This window comes from Malaclemys terrapin, chromosome 2 (assembly GCF_027887155.1).
Source record: "Malaclemys terrapin pileata isolate rMalTer1 chromosome 2, rMalTer1.hap1, whole genome shotgun sequence".
In the NCBI taxonomy this organism is placed as follows: domain Eukaryota; kingdom Metazoa; phylum Chordata; order Testudines; family Emydidae; genus Malaclemys; species Malaclemys terrapin.
Window position 1 is genome coordinate 174,733,751 of NC_071506.1, and position 15,119 is coordinate 174,748,869.

Consider the following 15,119-nt stretch of genomic DNA (forward strand, 5'->3'; position numbering starts at 1 on the left):
AAGGGAGAGCTGTTCTAATCTCCCCTGCCACCTTACTTCAACTCCTGCCTGTCCAAGAGTCTGGTCACCCGTCTATCAAAGGAACTACAATGCATTCTTGGAGAAATTATCAGCCAACCTGCCTGGTAGGGAAGAGAACTTTGATCAGCAGTGCACAGTCTTCTGGGGTTTTATTAAGCATTAAGAGAACACCTCCTTCAAGTGGTGATTTCGAGGATGCTATGTGTAGCCCATATCATGCCTTTCTGCTATTCAATGGCATTTCTATAGACTATAGGGACCATATGGCTGAGTATCCTTATTATGTAGACTTGCTCTATACTTGCCCCTTTTCTTGCCTTTGCATTTAAGGGCTCCAGGATGCTCCTCCATGAGTAACTTTTTGTTGTTTAACCACGCCTATGATATATGACCTCTCCTTACCCCTAGCTAGTGCCTCTGAGACTAGGTTTCCTGTGTTCATAATATGAGGAAGAGAGGTACAGGCTAGATCTACCTGGATCCTGCCAAATTTTGGACCAAAGTCCTTAAACTGTACTGTCAAAAAGAAAAAACAAGTGAAGTCACCCACTGCTGCATCCCAGTACAGCAGTACCACAAAATCCAGGATGTGGCACCTGGATCCTGCCAATTTTTGGCCCTAGTCTCATAACTTCCACTGCTTAAATATGTTTAGCTGCTTCTGCTGCAGCTTAAAAATCGTGATCCCAGGACACAAACTCCAGAGTAGCCCTTTCCCCACCTTCCAGGTACCAAAATGTGCTGGGTGCGTGTGTGTCTGGTGATTTTCAGAGGAACAGTAGAAACAACACTTGTTCTCGATATTGATGGTACCATTTCTGCATTTGTGGCCAAACTCTGCCAGGCTCCCGAGGCCAGGTCCCGGTTTTTGTGGTGCTGGGATACCGGGGGCATCCAGGGTCAGATTTCCAAGGCGCTGGGAGCAGCAGCAGCTAACCAGGGTCCAGTGAGGCCGTGGAATGTGGGAGAGCGGGACCAAGAATTGGCCGGCCCCAGGGCGACGTGGCCCGCTCTGCAAGGATGGATGGGGCGGGGGAAGGGGGGCGCAGGAGCAGCGAGGCTCGTTCCCAGGGGGCGCCGATGCAATGCGGGCCAGGACGCAAAGCGCAGCCAGGCTCCGAGCTCCAGCCTTCCCGCAGCAGAGCCGCCGCCCCTCGGCGCTGTGATTGGCCTCTTGCTCGCTGCCTGCCCCCTACCTGCCCGGGCACCTGCCGCCGGGCCCCGGGCGCAGCGGCAGCGCCGGGGAGGCGCGCGAGGGTATAAATAACAGGCGCGGTGGCCGGGCACTCCGGCCTGCAACCAGCCATTTAAGGCAGCGGCTCTGGGCGCGCTAATTCATTACCTCACACCCGACGGGAGCCAGGGCGGGGCCCTCCCCGCACAGCCTATGGGGGCGGGCGCCGGGCCGCTCACCAATGCCAGCCCAGCGGGGGCGGAGCGGCGGCGCCCGGCTCGCGGTGGCTGGGTTTCCCTGTGTGCGTCGGCTCCCGGGTGGCTGCCAGGCTGGGGGGACCCGCGCCCGCTCAGAGCCGAGGGGTAAGTGGGCGCCTTGTCAGGGGGGCGAGGGCAGCGTAAGGCACCCCGCGGCGGGCAGGCGGGAGCTCAGGGCGCTGCCTGGGGCTGGCCAAGGGTCAGCTGGTGCCACTGAGGCGCAGCGCAGGGGGTGCCCGCGGGACTGCGCAGCGCAGGCTGCAGCCCCTCGCCAGCCCCTTGCGCGCCGCAGCGAGGGCGGCACGTGGAGCCGCCGCTGGGCTCCGGGACTGGCTGGCTGCGCTTCTCTCGTGGCATTAGAAGAGCGGCCCGGGGTGGCACCGCGCCGGAGAGCGGCGTTTGTGGTGGACTTTGCGCCCGAGGTAGCAGCAGCCTTTGCTCCGGCTAACCGGCAGGATGCGATCGCTGCGCGCAACCTGCCCGAGGCGCCTGTGCCAGAGCAGCTAGGTGCGCTTGTTGCACGTTCCCGGCATTATATAACCATCTCCCCCCCCGGGGGGGGGGGGTAGAGAAACGGGCAGGGACCTCGGCTTTAGCAACCTCCCGGCCTGGCCTTTTGCCCTCTTTATTTGGGCGACGTTCCCTCTCCCACTGGGGTAGGAGCAGGAGAGAGGTGCAGTGTAAAGCTGTTTCCCTTCTCTGGATCGGCCGTCAGATCAGTGCCAGGCAGCTGGGATCTTGCTCCAGCTGCATCTTGTCTAACACTGCAGGATGGAGCCCGTGAGCGTTGGCAGCTGCATCCTTGAGTAGGACTCCTCCTCCTCCCGCTCCCCTGCTTGGAGGACATGCAACAGCACCTGGCCTGGAGAGAGCTGGATTCTTGCATGGTTGATGTTAGTAGCACTCCATGGGTGACTGTTTAGCCTGAGTCGAGCAAATGCTCCCTTCATTCCACGCAGAAGAGAGTGCTGACTTCACCGGACTTGTTCACCCAAATGTTTCAGATGATATCTGGCTCTGCATTAATTGTGTAAAGGTTTTAATTTTATTCCACATTATTAACGTAAAACTACCTATTCCTGTTTACCCAGCGCTTCTTAAGTCTCTCATTATGAAACCCTTTGTGTTTTGATACAGACCAGGCAGTTACTTTATAAAGCATTTGGTGGGTAGGAAGGATCCAATTATTAAAAACATTCCAGTATTAGTTAGAGCTTTGTCACATAAAGCTACATAGAACAGATCTAAACAGCCCTTCTTAGCTTCTGGCATACAAGAACGCTCACAGACAGACTGACAGCAGGTAGAAAAGCAAAATACAGTATACAAGAAGGAAAAAAGTGAGAAAACACATGTTTTAATTAGCCAATTACCTTTTTCAGAGCTAGTTAATTATAAAAGTAAGTAGTTGAAATTACTACTTCAAACTCTGGTAAAACGGGTGGTTTGTGCATGGCTACAGCTCTACTTTGGGCAAGTAGGATTTTTTTTTCTCCCATTAGTATTGCAAAATATTAGTGTTTGAATATTCAAGTATGAAAATGGATTTTTTTTTAAGTTCAGAAATTTGCTACAGTGCATAATTTTGTAATTGTTCCCTGGGAACCACAGCTTTTTCACCATGAACGCTTCAAAATATCACTGGGGAAGTTTGTGCAAAGGCTTGCCTTTCATTTTGACATAAACCAGGAAAACTTCGAAATGTGATTACAGAAAATGATTTTATTTTCACTGATCTTGCTGCCAGGGGAGAATTTTTTCACACAGCTCTGTTTATGTCTTTAGATAGCTTGTCCTTTATAACATTTGCACATCTTAGTGGGATTTAAAGATATTTTTTTTTCCTGTTAAAATGAAAAATTGAGAACAAATGGGGAAGTGTAAAGAATTTTCTTTGCAGGCTGTGTTCTCAGGCTTAAACGATGATTGTTAACAAGAGCACAGATATGAAAAGATTCAATTTTGGTTCTTAACATTTCAGCAATCGTTGTTTCTTCTTGCCAGTAGCTACATGCCTTTCAAAATTAGTTACAGCTTTTTTTCTCTAATGGTTGTACTGAGCTCTTTTGTGTCTGTTTATGGACCACAGCCATATGACTGCAACCAGTGTATCACTTGTGACGGCCTAAGTGCAATGTCCACTGTTAAGTATTAAAATAGCATTAGGTTTTATGGAGCCATGCATAGAACAATTCACAGATAATGTAGATCTTCCCCCCACCCCCGTATTATATTTAAGATTATTGTAACTGGAAAAAGGTCTGTATACATTGAAGTTTATGTATGGCAGTTATTTATAATTATATCTTTAATACATGTTTTAGCCTACAGATTGACTGCGTTGAAAACTGCTATTCTTATTTATGACATTCTAGCTACACTACATATAGCCAAATGCAATGTGGCTTTTCCTAAACATTGTTTTGTTAGAGCCCTCAACTTTGTACTAAAACAACAAAGACAAACTAGTGCTCTTAAGGAGGAGAGGCCATTAAGCCTATCTGATTGTTGTGTATCATCTGTTCACAGACTAACAGACTTAATTGTATGTCTAGGTATATACTGACTAAAGGATAATCCATCTAATGTTTCAGTTTGGGTAACTAGCTGGACTGAAATGTGGGCTTTGAGAGGAAAAACTAAATGCAATTACCAGGTAAAATAGCAATGCGCCATAGAAAGTCAAGCATTCTCTTGCATTACATAGTTTACTTGTCATACAAGTCTGATTTTTCTGCAGTATAATGATAAGAACATAAGAACATAAGAAAGGCCGTACCGGGTCAGACCAAAGGTCCATCTAGCCCAGTATCCTGTCTACCGACAGTGGCCAATGCCAGGTGCCCCAGAGGGAGTGAACCTAACAGGCAATGATCAAGTGATCTCTCTCCTGCCATCCATCTCCATCCTCTGACGGACAGAGGCTAGGGACACCATTCCTTACCCGTCCTGGCTAATAGCCATTAATGGACTTAACCACCATGAATTTATCCAGTTCTCTTTTAAACTCTGTTATAGTCCTAGCCTTCACAACCTTCTCAGGTAAGGAGTTCCACAAGTTGACTGTGCGCTGCGTGAAGAAGAACTTCCTTTTATTTGTTTTAAACCTGCTGCCTATTAATTTCATTTGATGACCCCTAGCTCTTGTTTTATGGGAATAAGTAAATAACTTTTCCTTATCCACTTTCTCCACATCACTCATGATTTTATATACCTCTATCATATCCCCCCTTCGTCTCCTCTTTTCCAAGCTGAAGAGTCCTAGCCTCTTTAATCTCTCCTCATATGGGACCCGTTCCAAACCCCTAATCATTTTAGTTGCCCTTTTCTGAACCTTTTCTAGTGCCAGTATATCTTTTTTGAGATGAGGAGACCACATCTGTACGCAGTATTCGAGATGAGGGCGTACCATCGATTTATATAAGGGCAATAATATATTCTCAGTCTTATTCTCTATCCCCTTTTTAATGATTCCTAACATCCTGTTTGCTTTTTTGACCACCTCTGTACACTGCGTGGACATTTTCAGAGAACTATCCACGATGACTCCAAGATCTTTTTCCTGACTTGTTGTAGCTAAATTAGCCCCCATCATATTGTATGTATAGTTGGGGTTATTTTTTCCAATGTGTGTTACTTTACATTTATCCACATTAAATTTCATTTGCCATTTTGTTGCCCAATCACTTAGTTTTGTGAGATCTTTTTGAAGTTCTTCACAGTCTGCTTTGGACTTAACTATCTTTAGCAGTTGAGTATCATCTGCAAACTTTGACACCTCACTGTTTACCCCTTTCTCCAGTTCATTTATGTATAAGTTGAATAGGATCGGTCCGAGGACTGACCCTTGGGGAACACCACTGGTTACCCCTCTCCATTCTGAGAATTTACCATTGATTCCTACCCTTTGTTCCCTGTCTTTTAACCAGTTCTCAATCCATGAAAGGACCTTCCCTTTTATCCCATGGCAGCTTAATTTACATAAGAGCCTTTGGTGAGGGACCTTGTCAAAGGCTTTCTGGAAATCTAAGTACACTATGTCCACTGGATCCCCCTTGTCCACATGTTTGTTGACCCTTCAAAGAATTCTAAGAGATTAGTAAGACACGATTTCCCTTTACAGAAACCATGTTGACTATTGCTCAACAGTTTGTTTTTCTATGTGTCGGACAATTTTATTCTTAACTATTGTTTCGACTAATTTGCCCGGTACAGACGTTAGACTTACCGGTCTGTAATTGCCGGGATCACCTCTAGAGCCCTTTTTAAATATTGGCGTTACATTAGTTAACTTCCAGTCATTGGTACAGCAGCCGATTTAAAGGACAGGTTACAAATCTTAGTTAACAGTTCCGCAACTTCACATTTGAGTTCTTTCAGAACTCTTGGGTGAATGCCATCTGGTCCTGGTGACTTGTTAATGTTAAGTTTATCAATTAATTCCAAAACCTCCTCTTGTGACACATCAATCCGTGACAGTTCCTCAGATTTGTCACCTACAAAAGCCAGCTCAGGTTTGGGAATCTCCCTAACATCCTCAGCCATGAAGACTGAAGCAAAGAATCCATTTAATTTCTCCGCAATGACTTTATCGTCTTTAAGCGCTCCTTTTGTATCTCGATCATCAAGGGGCCCCACTGGTTGTTTAGCAGGCTTCCTGCTTCTGATGTACTTAAAAAACATTTTGTTATTACCTTTGGAGTTTTTGGATAGCCGTTCTTCAAATTCCTTACTCCAAATGACTTACTTCACCATCTTACTTGTGTATGCATACCTGCTGACCCTATTTAAGGAAGACAGACAATAGTGTTTAGCAAAATATTTTTAATTTTTCCTTTCTCTCTCTCTCTCTGAAAAGACCCTCTCATGCAGTGGATTTCAATGAAATTAAACAAATGTCTCTTTTTTTTTTTTCACTCGAAATGCCTCTCTTTGTAACTCTCATAAATTATGGCACATGTGTCATATTTTGGCAGGTCAGAGAAACAATTAAAATTTTGCTTGTCGTGAATAGACAGTTCTCACACACTTGTGTTTTAAATGCTTGCTTTAAACGCCTTCAAAGTGGAGAAAAGATTAATATTAGTTGAGTTGAAGACCTACTATAGTTAAGTGTCTGTTACTATTGTTTGTTTTAGAAATCTCATGTGCTCAGACATCTTCTCTGCAATGAAAGTTATCTTTGGCCTCAAATGGGCACAAGGCTGGAGTAGATTGAGTTCAGTGAGTTGAGGAGGAACTTTATCAGATTAAAAATGGAGATCATTGCTGTACATATAGGCAGGAGAGGTTCTTACATGCTTCTACTAGCCAGTTAAAATGCTTGAGTTTAACAGTTTTCACGATGGCGATGTACATGTGCTAGAATCCAAATGGCTCTGCTTTCTTGTACTCTATTTCTGCTCTGTGTTTGGGTTTTTTTTGCTTTTGGATTGTCAGCTGCTTTGTCCCTGGAAATGAGATCTGCTGGTTTTCTGGGTTGGGTGTGTGGCTGAATATCGGAATGCACAGGTACTAGCAAGTCTTGCCAGGCTGCAAGGGCCTTTTTCTGCCCAAGGGGATTTATCTACAGTACTAGTGATACAGTGTCTCTCAGGCCGATTTTGTGCTGGCCTTGTTTCCTTGGCATGCAGTAATTCAGGATATGTTTACTCTCCAGGGACTATACCCTAGGGGTATGCTGGCGTAACCCTGTAGGGTAGACACAGCATACAGTGATGGACGGGTTTTATGTCGGTGTAGGAACACCACTTTTCTGAGCAACAGTAGCTAGGTCGATGGAAGCATTCTTCTGTTGACCTTGTTTTGTTTACACTGGGGATTAGGTCAGCAGACCTATGTCACTCAGGGGGGCAGATTTTTCACACACCATGATCAACGTAGCTATGTTGACCTAAATTTAAAATGTAGAGCAGACCTAAGTTTTGAGTTCATCTGAACAAGTGGAAAATCAGCCTCTTTGTGCTTGTGGTACATGTGCATGAGACACAGAGAGGAGGGAGGGTGGGGCAGTTAAATCTGCTTTTACCAAGAAGAGGAGCTGTTTCAGGACTTTGGACCAGGCAGCAGGTATACAATTGGATTTTAAAAGATAGATAAATAAGGGGGAGCCTAAACTGTGCCGCTCTTCTAGGTTTCTTTGCTGTTCCTTCTTTTTCTGCTATTCTTTTTGCACGTATGTGCATGTGTGTGCATGTACATGTCGTTTGTGCGGTCTCGAAGCATTTAAACGTGGACTTTATCTGGTGCTGCTGGAATAATGCCAAAGAGCAAGAGTGACAGGCCAGACTTCTTCAAGGTCCATGTAGTTAATGCAGTTGCTGAAGCTTTCCCTGCATCTACGGTGCTACTGTCCTCCCCAGTGGTTCTCAACTGGGGTTTGGGGGCCCCCGGGGGGGGGCTGTGAGCTGGTTTCAGGGAGTCCTCCAAGCATGACTGGTGTTAGACTCATTAGGGCAGAAAGCCAAAGCCCCACCATGCAGGACTGCAGCTCGGGGCCACGAGCCCCATCACCCGGGGCTGAAGCCAAAGCCTGAGCAACTTAGCTTCGCGGGGCCTCCTGTGGTGTAGGGCCCTGGGCAATTGCCCTGCTTGCTACCCCCTAATGCCCACCCTGGCTTTTAAATGCAGAAAAACAGTAGTTGTGGCATAGCTGGGCCTTGGAGTTTTTATAGCAAGTTGCGCGGGGGGGGGGGGGGGGTGTGCTCAGAAAGAAAAACTTTGAGAACCTTGCTCTACTACAGCTCTCACAGAACTAATTGCTGGTAAATATTACTTGTTTCAGTGTACTTCTGTGTCTCAGTTTAAATATAGGGGATATCAAACAAAATGAACATGTTAGAGAGATGTTTGAAGAAAACTGACCATATAGTGGAGCCCCTGAAGGTAACAGCCTGTTTCACTGAGGGAAGCACATAGAAACAGCATGCCTATTCCTGATAAGATATTAAAGGCAAATTTAAAGTACAGCATTGAATGGAGTATTTAGCCCAATTAGTGCTTTGAAAGTGCAAGTCCTAACAAACTCTGCTGACAAAGGAATCCCTATATTGGAAGGACCTGAGAGCTTTTGGCTTTGAAGTTAAATGTTAAGGACTCTGTTTATCTTGAAAGGGCTTAAAGGAGCACCAACTAGAGACAATGTCTGCAACAGGTAGCCGGCTGACTTCCCTCAAAAGAAAAGGACTGGAACAGAATCCCTCAGGCAGCCTGTATTAGCGTCTGTTTATACAGGTAACCCAGGTAGGCATAACCATGCTAGCTTTAATTTAGCTAGCACAGGTAAGGATAGCAGCATACATGCAGTGGCATGGGCTACCAACCAGAGTACATACCCGTGGTTGCTGAAGGGCTGTACTTGCACTACTAGCCTGTATTGAAGCCTGTGCTGACACATTTGCACGTTGTTGTCATCCACACTAGCCTGACTAAAACTGACAGGCTATACTTACCCCTGCTATGATCATGCCTTCACTTGCAGTGCAGACATTCCCCCCGCCACTCTCTCAAGTTAAGCAATGTTAGGGTGCACCAGTACTTGAATGGCTGACCTTAAAGAAACTCACAGGTGGTTTCAGAAAGCACTACTGATGATTCAGTGATGTGTTTCTCTCCCCCCCCCCCCCCATCTTATTTGGTACTGAACCACTGCCTGCACTGTATGCTGCTAGATGGACTTGCTCTTATGGATTAGAGGTAAAACTGATGAGGCCATTCATTCATAGAGTTTAAATCCAGACGGGACCATTAGATTATATAGTCTGACTTCCTGTATATCACAGGCCAATACATTTCACCCAGTTTTGAGCCCAATAACTTGTGTTTGACTGATGTACAAAGGCATCCAGTCTTGCTCTGAAGAATCCACTGCTTCCCTTGGTAGTTTGTTCCAATGATGAATCACCCTCACTATTAAAAATGTGTGCCTGATTTCTAATTTGAATTTGTCTGGCTCCAGCTTCCAGCCATTGGTTCTTGTTATGGCTTTCTCCACTAGATTAAAGGGCCCTTTATACTTAGTAACTTCTTCCCTTGAAGGTACTTATACACTATGATCAAGTCAGTCACCTCTTGATCTTCTTTTTGATAAACTATACAGATTGAGCTCTTAGTCTCTCACTGTAAGACATTTTCTCTAGCCCTCAAATCATTTTTGTCTCTCTTTTCTGCATCCTGACCAATTTTTCAACAGGTCAGTACTGTGGCCATTAAAAAGCCCACAGTGCTTATTGTAATAAGCTGTTAAGTCCATTTTCCTGACCAAATTCCATTTCTGTTAATTACATTCTGACTGATTTCCTGCTAGATTTTTAGTTGTTCACAATGCTCCATGTGCTAAATAGTCGTATAGAATTGCTGTACGCTTTTGAACAGCTGCTGTGCTTCTCCCTGTTTTAGTGGTGGGTGAAATGATCTCTTATCTACCACCCTGGAGAGCTGAGTCCTTGTTAGGAAATGTTTTGGAAAAGTGCCTTAAGATCCATGGATGAAAAGGTGCTATAGAAGTTCAAAATAGTAGTATACTACAGAAAAGAGGTCATAACATGAGTGGTTTAGGCTGATACAGAAGCTCTCCCAAGGTTAGTGGCTTGACTTAATTTGGCCCAGGATCTTATCTGGAATTAAAGGCTACTGTTGCTGGAACTCTGGAGCTGTTTGTTTAATGAAATACAGGAAACAGTTGAGAAGAGCTACCAGGTTAAAATAGAAAAATACTTGAAATTATCACGTATGACTATTTTGTTCAGCCGCTTCCTCACAGCATAGCAAGGAAATGACTGGACTGAACTGTTGTGGCTCCTTTCATACTGTATAATTTAATCAAGTGAATTTGGACCCAGTCTTTTCATTGCAAATAGTGGAATATTGTTCATATGTTTCTGTGAAACCTGTGGTGGGTCTGTTAGCTTGCTTCCTTCCTATGCTTGGACAATTGCAGAATATTGTGGGCTTGATTCTCTGTTCCACTACAATCCTTTGGAGCTACTCTGCCAGCAAATGGCAACCCAGTAGATCTGGGAATTGACTCCAATGTAGGAGGAATCCTTAGGTGATGCAGAGCTAGTATGGTGGAGAATAACTCCTCATACAATTCACCTGCATACTGACATGTTGATGTTGCCAGGTTGGAGTAAAAATGTTTGTTTCAGTGTGATTGTGAGGAATATTGTGTGTGTATTATATTACTGTACGTGCCAGAGGTGTATGTGGCTTATTTACAGTGGGGTGGAGTTTAGCAGTGAATATGTATGTGTGTTGTGTTAAGGTATGTTAAAGAAGGATATCTTAACTGGATATATCCTTGCTTTTAAGGGTTTATATAGGGGTGTGTTCCTCTTTAAGCAATCTGAGAAGGTTTCTATTTTCTTTGTGGAAATATAATGAAAATTGAACTTACTTTACTTTATGTACATCAGCAATCTTGCAACATTTATAAATTATAAAGGTAGATAGCTTTGATTTTTGTAATAAATCAATAACCATTTGATTCTCAGATCAGAATCAAGTCTCTCTCTTTTTTTTTAATCTAAAGCAGTTTTCTTGAATGGCATGTGGAACTTCATAGAAGTCTGAAATACTGTTTTGCGAACTAAAAGAAGCAGTAGGAAAGGTGTGTAATCAGTTTTATTATTATTATTACTGTGTATGTGAATTGGTGGCAATGAGCATTTCAACAGTGGTCTTTATGCAGCTCTGTATAGTCTACCCTGCCTTGCCCTGTCCATAGTGCTAGGCAGAAGTACACTTTTAGCCACACAGTTCCTCATAAAGCCAATGAAATGAATGAACGTTGCATGACTAAATCTTTTACAATGCTTTGAAAAATTGTGGAAAAGATCTTTAGGCTTCACTCTGCAGTGAACAGTACATGGCCCACATCTCACAGCAATCATGCCACTTGCTGACCAACTTGAGTGCAGATTTGGGCCCAAATTGAAGAAATTCAGTCCAGAGCAGAGCTCAGAAGGATTGCATTAACTCTGATTCTTATTGATAGCTATAGAGGCACTGCAAGGGAAGCTTGCACTGAACTGCCACAAGCAATTACATCTGAATAAGGAGAAGATTTCATTTCTCCAGCTGCTAATCCCTTTACTCAGTATAAATGTTGACCCAAAAATGAGGAAAAAAGTTCCATCTGTTGAGTTTTGTCTCTGTTGCTTTAATGTGACATAAATAATTACAGACAGAAAATAGAATTCCCTATAAATGCACTTATGGAATATTTTTAAAACAGCAAGATCAAATTTTGTCTAACCAAAAGAGAGAGAGAGAGATGCAATCAAGAAAAAATAAAAGGGTTTAGTGCTGTATGCTAATGTTGGGGGTTAGAGAGCATCAGGGGTAGCTCTGTTTTTTGCTGCCCCAAGCACGGCAGTCAGGCAGCCTTCAGTGATGCGCATGCCTGCGGGCGGTCCGCGGTCACGCAGATTCAGCAGCGTTTCTGTGGGTGATCTGCCGGTCCCACGGCTTCGGTGTACCCGCCGCCGAAACCGTGGGACTGGCGGACCTCCCACAGGCCGCTGAAGGCCCTGCCTGACTGCCGCCCTCACAGCGACTGGCAGCCCCCCCCCGACTCCCCCGTGGCTTGCTGCCCCAGGCACGCGCTTGCTGCACTGGTGCCTGGAGGCACCCCTGGAGAGCATGACCCCTTTAAAACCTCATCCTGAGGGAGAGGAAGCACTGGTTGTTCTGAGGGGAGGGGAGAGCAGGAGAGTGAGGGCCTACAGTGAACAGGCCTTCATGTCGTGAAGCACTCGAGAACTGGTCTGAAGCCTGGGAAGGACAGAGTGGCTGACCGGGGACACCCCAGGACAGGAGCCAGGAGGAGCACCATGTCAGGGAGGAATCCCCCGAGAAGCACAAACCAGAGCCAGATCCAGTATTACTGTCACCCAGAGCTGTATGGGGCTGTGGGCGTGTGACTTTGCATTGGAAATAAGGAGGGAGGCTGTTGCTCTGGGTTTGCAGAGTGGGGTAGAAGGGGGCACTGGAAGGGTGTGTTGGGAAAAGTTTACTGGCACTGAAGACAACCAGGAGCACCCAAGACTCACTGCCTGACTGGAACTCTGCCCAGGATTCCTGTACTCTGAGTCTAGACGCAGGGCTTGGCCCCTGTGGGTCCTCATGTTGGATGTAACCCTGTTCTTCCTCTCTCCCTATCTTCTACCCCTCTTGTTTTTCCCCATTTATCACTCTGTAAATAAATATTTTCCTTCTTTTTATATATATATATATATATATATATATATATATGTGTGTGTGTGTGGTTGTTTTTTTTTTTTTTTTTTACTGCAGGGGGTTTGGAGCAGATGCCCCTGCGTTGGAAGGGAGTTTTGCTGCATTCCAGGGCATGCCTTTTCTTGTCCAGAGCTGCCCACAGAACAGACTCCATCTTGGACACGAGGGCCCTATTGTTACATCTGGTGGCCCATATGGGGACTTCAACTGTAAAGTCTCTGGAGCTCGAGATTTGCTCCCCCACCCTTGTCCCCCATTAGTGGTGGCTAGGCCTGCTAGAGCTGAATGAGCCTGCTACAGACTTGGCTAATAGAGGAATGTCTTTTAGCTCATGCATTAAGATCAAGAGGTCCCAGGTTTGATCCCTGCTGCTGCTGACCCTATATGGGTATGTGCAGTACACACATGCACGCAGGGACATCATGCACCCTGAGCACTACTTTGCGGAGCAAAGAGACACCTGAGTGATTTCTCTTAGTTAGAAAAGCAAAGAGAGGCAATTACTAGATCCCTGTGCCAAGGGATGCGAATCTCAGAAACCAAAGAGGTGCTGTTGGTGGGGTTTCTGGAAGAGATGGAACCCAGTGATATTGAGGAGAGCCTAGATGCAGTGGGAATACTGGAGATAGTGAAGATACACAGCTGTATTTACATCTATGTAGTGAAGGGCCTGGTATCTCTATATACTCACTCCAAGGAAGTATCTGGACAAGGCTCCCAAAGAGGTGCAAGTGGGAGTTACCCCATAGAAAATCCTGGGACCAGAACTGCCCTTTCTTGGTACGCCTGCATCACTTGATTCATTACAGAGGAATTAATCTCATCATTGGGAGGTGCTCTGGCCCTTGCAGCACCCAGAGTGTTAGAGTGGGCTAATGAGCTGGAGAATGCCCTCAAAGATGCATTGAAGCCAGCATATGAAAATGCACCATACAAGCGGTTACATTCTTTCTCGGGGGTGTCACCCATGCCTTTGGGGAAGGATGATTATAAGACCTGGAGGGATTTTGTAGTACCCCTTGTCCAAGAGTGGGAATGCTCGGATGCCCAGAAGCAGAAATGGGTGCTCAAGAGTCTGCATGGGCCTACCATCCGAATCGTCCAAACCCTGAAAGACTCCCAACTGGCTGCAACGGTGCAAGACTATTTAGCCACTCTTGAGAGCATCTACAGCGACACTGGCAGCGATGAAGATCTGTATTATCATTTCCACCACACCTATCAGGAGCCCCGTGAATGTCTGTCAGGTTTCATCAAAAGACTAGAGGACTTGCTGCAGCAGGTAGTGATTCCACTGGGTTGGACCAGATCCTTCTGGGCACCCAACAAGATGGGATGATGATGTGGCAACTGTGGCTGTGGAAGCAGGCCCCAAACCCTTCCCTGTTCCATGATCTTATTTGAAAAGACCTGAAGAGGAGGAGTGATCATTGTGGGTGGACCCAGTGGTGCAGCTGAAGATGGCAGGGAGTTACACTACTAGGGCTTGAAGAAAGGGAAGAGGCCCCATCAGTGGTGGTGGCTCTGAGCAAATTGACCTGAGAAGTGGCCATGGTGAAGACTCAAGGACATACCCTGCCACCTGCAAGAGGGGAAAGTAGCAGTAGGGGGCTGCCAAGGGAGGACCATCGAAGCGGTGATAGTCCACAAGAAGATTTCTGTTTCAACGGAGAGAGAGTTAGGCACTATGCCTCGGACTACCAGAATGAGACAGACCATGCAGCTGTATCCCAACAACTGTAGTGAACTGTTGGGGAGCTTCAGGGAAATGCTGAAAGTTCAAAGCTCCCCAGGAAAAACCACAGACTGGGTACCTGAATTGGCTGATAGGACTCCAGGCTGTAGAGTTCATCCATATAGAAGGATGATTGTGTGAGGCATTGTTGGACAGCGGATGGCAGATCATGATACTTTATGACTCTTGCTACTGAGAATACCTGCGGTATTTATTGTTGCACTTCCTGTCCGGCCCAACAGTCTGGGAAATAGTTGTGACTTCTGCCCTTATCAGGGATATACCCTTTTGAAGGTCCAATTTCTGAAGGACAACACAGGGCAACCCAGAAAATAGAAATGTTGTTGCTGGTCTGCTCAGATCCGGAATGAAGAGTGTGTGCACCCTGGATCCTAAGGACAAATATAAACCTGTTTCAGAGATTGGTGTGGAAGTTCCATGAGATGGTGGGAAACAACTACCTGCAGGAGCTGCCAATGAATACTTTATGAAAAGCTGCATATTGGAGAGTGAGGGGGGGCCCCCATCCCAAGAGGAGATGGAGGCTAAACCCTTGGGGAGGGATAGTTTCCAGTTGGATTCCTCTCTTCCTGCTGAGTGGAAGGACTGCCTGTGTGAGAAGTTACTGTAAAGGAAGGCTGTTTTCGCTATGCACGAGTGGAATGTAAGTTGTGCCCAAGATGTGGAGCAC

General features: G+C 45.7%; 1 protein-coding gene across 5 annotated transcripts in view; it reads left to right on the forward strand.

Moving 5' to 3' along the window:
- The first annotated feature begins 1,295 nt into the window (after nucleotides 1-1,295).
- TPPP (tubulin polymerization promoting protein) overlaps nucleotides 1,296-15,119 on the forward strand; it is a 128,633-nt gene continuing 114,809 nt past the window's right edge. The window contains exons 1-3 of one of the 5 annotated variants that reach the window (XM_054018702.1): nucleotides 1,468-1,557; nucleotides 2,223-2,482; nucleotides 10,988-11,062. Coding sequence is in view for 3 of the 5 variants with exons in the window: in XM_054018699.1 (XP_053874674.1) it covers nucleotides 1,409-1,557 (149 nt within the window). In the remaining 2 variants the exon portion in view is untranslated. Of the gene's footprint in view, nucleotides 1,558-2,222; nucleotides 2,483-10,984; nucleotides 11,063-15,119 lie in introns of all 5 variants that reach the window. The other 4 variants (XM_054018701.1, XM_054018703.1, XM_054018699.1 and 1 more) reach the window with 4 other exon arrangements.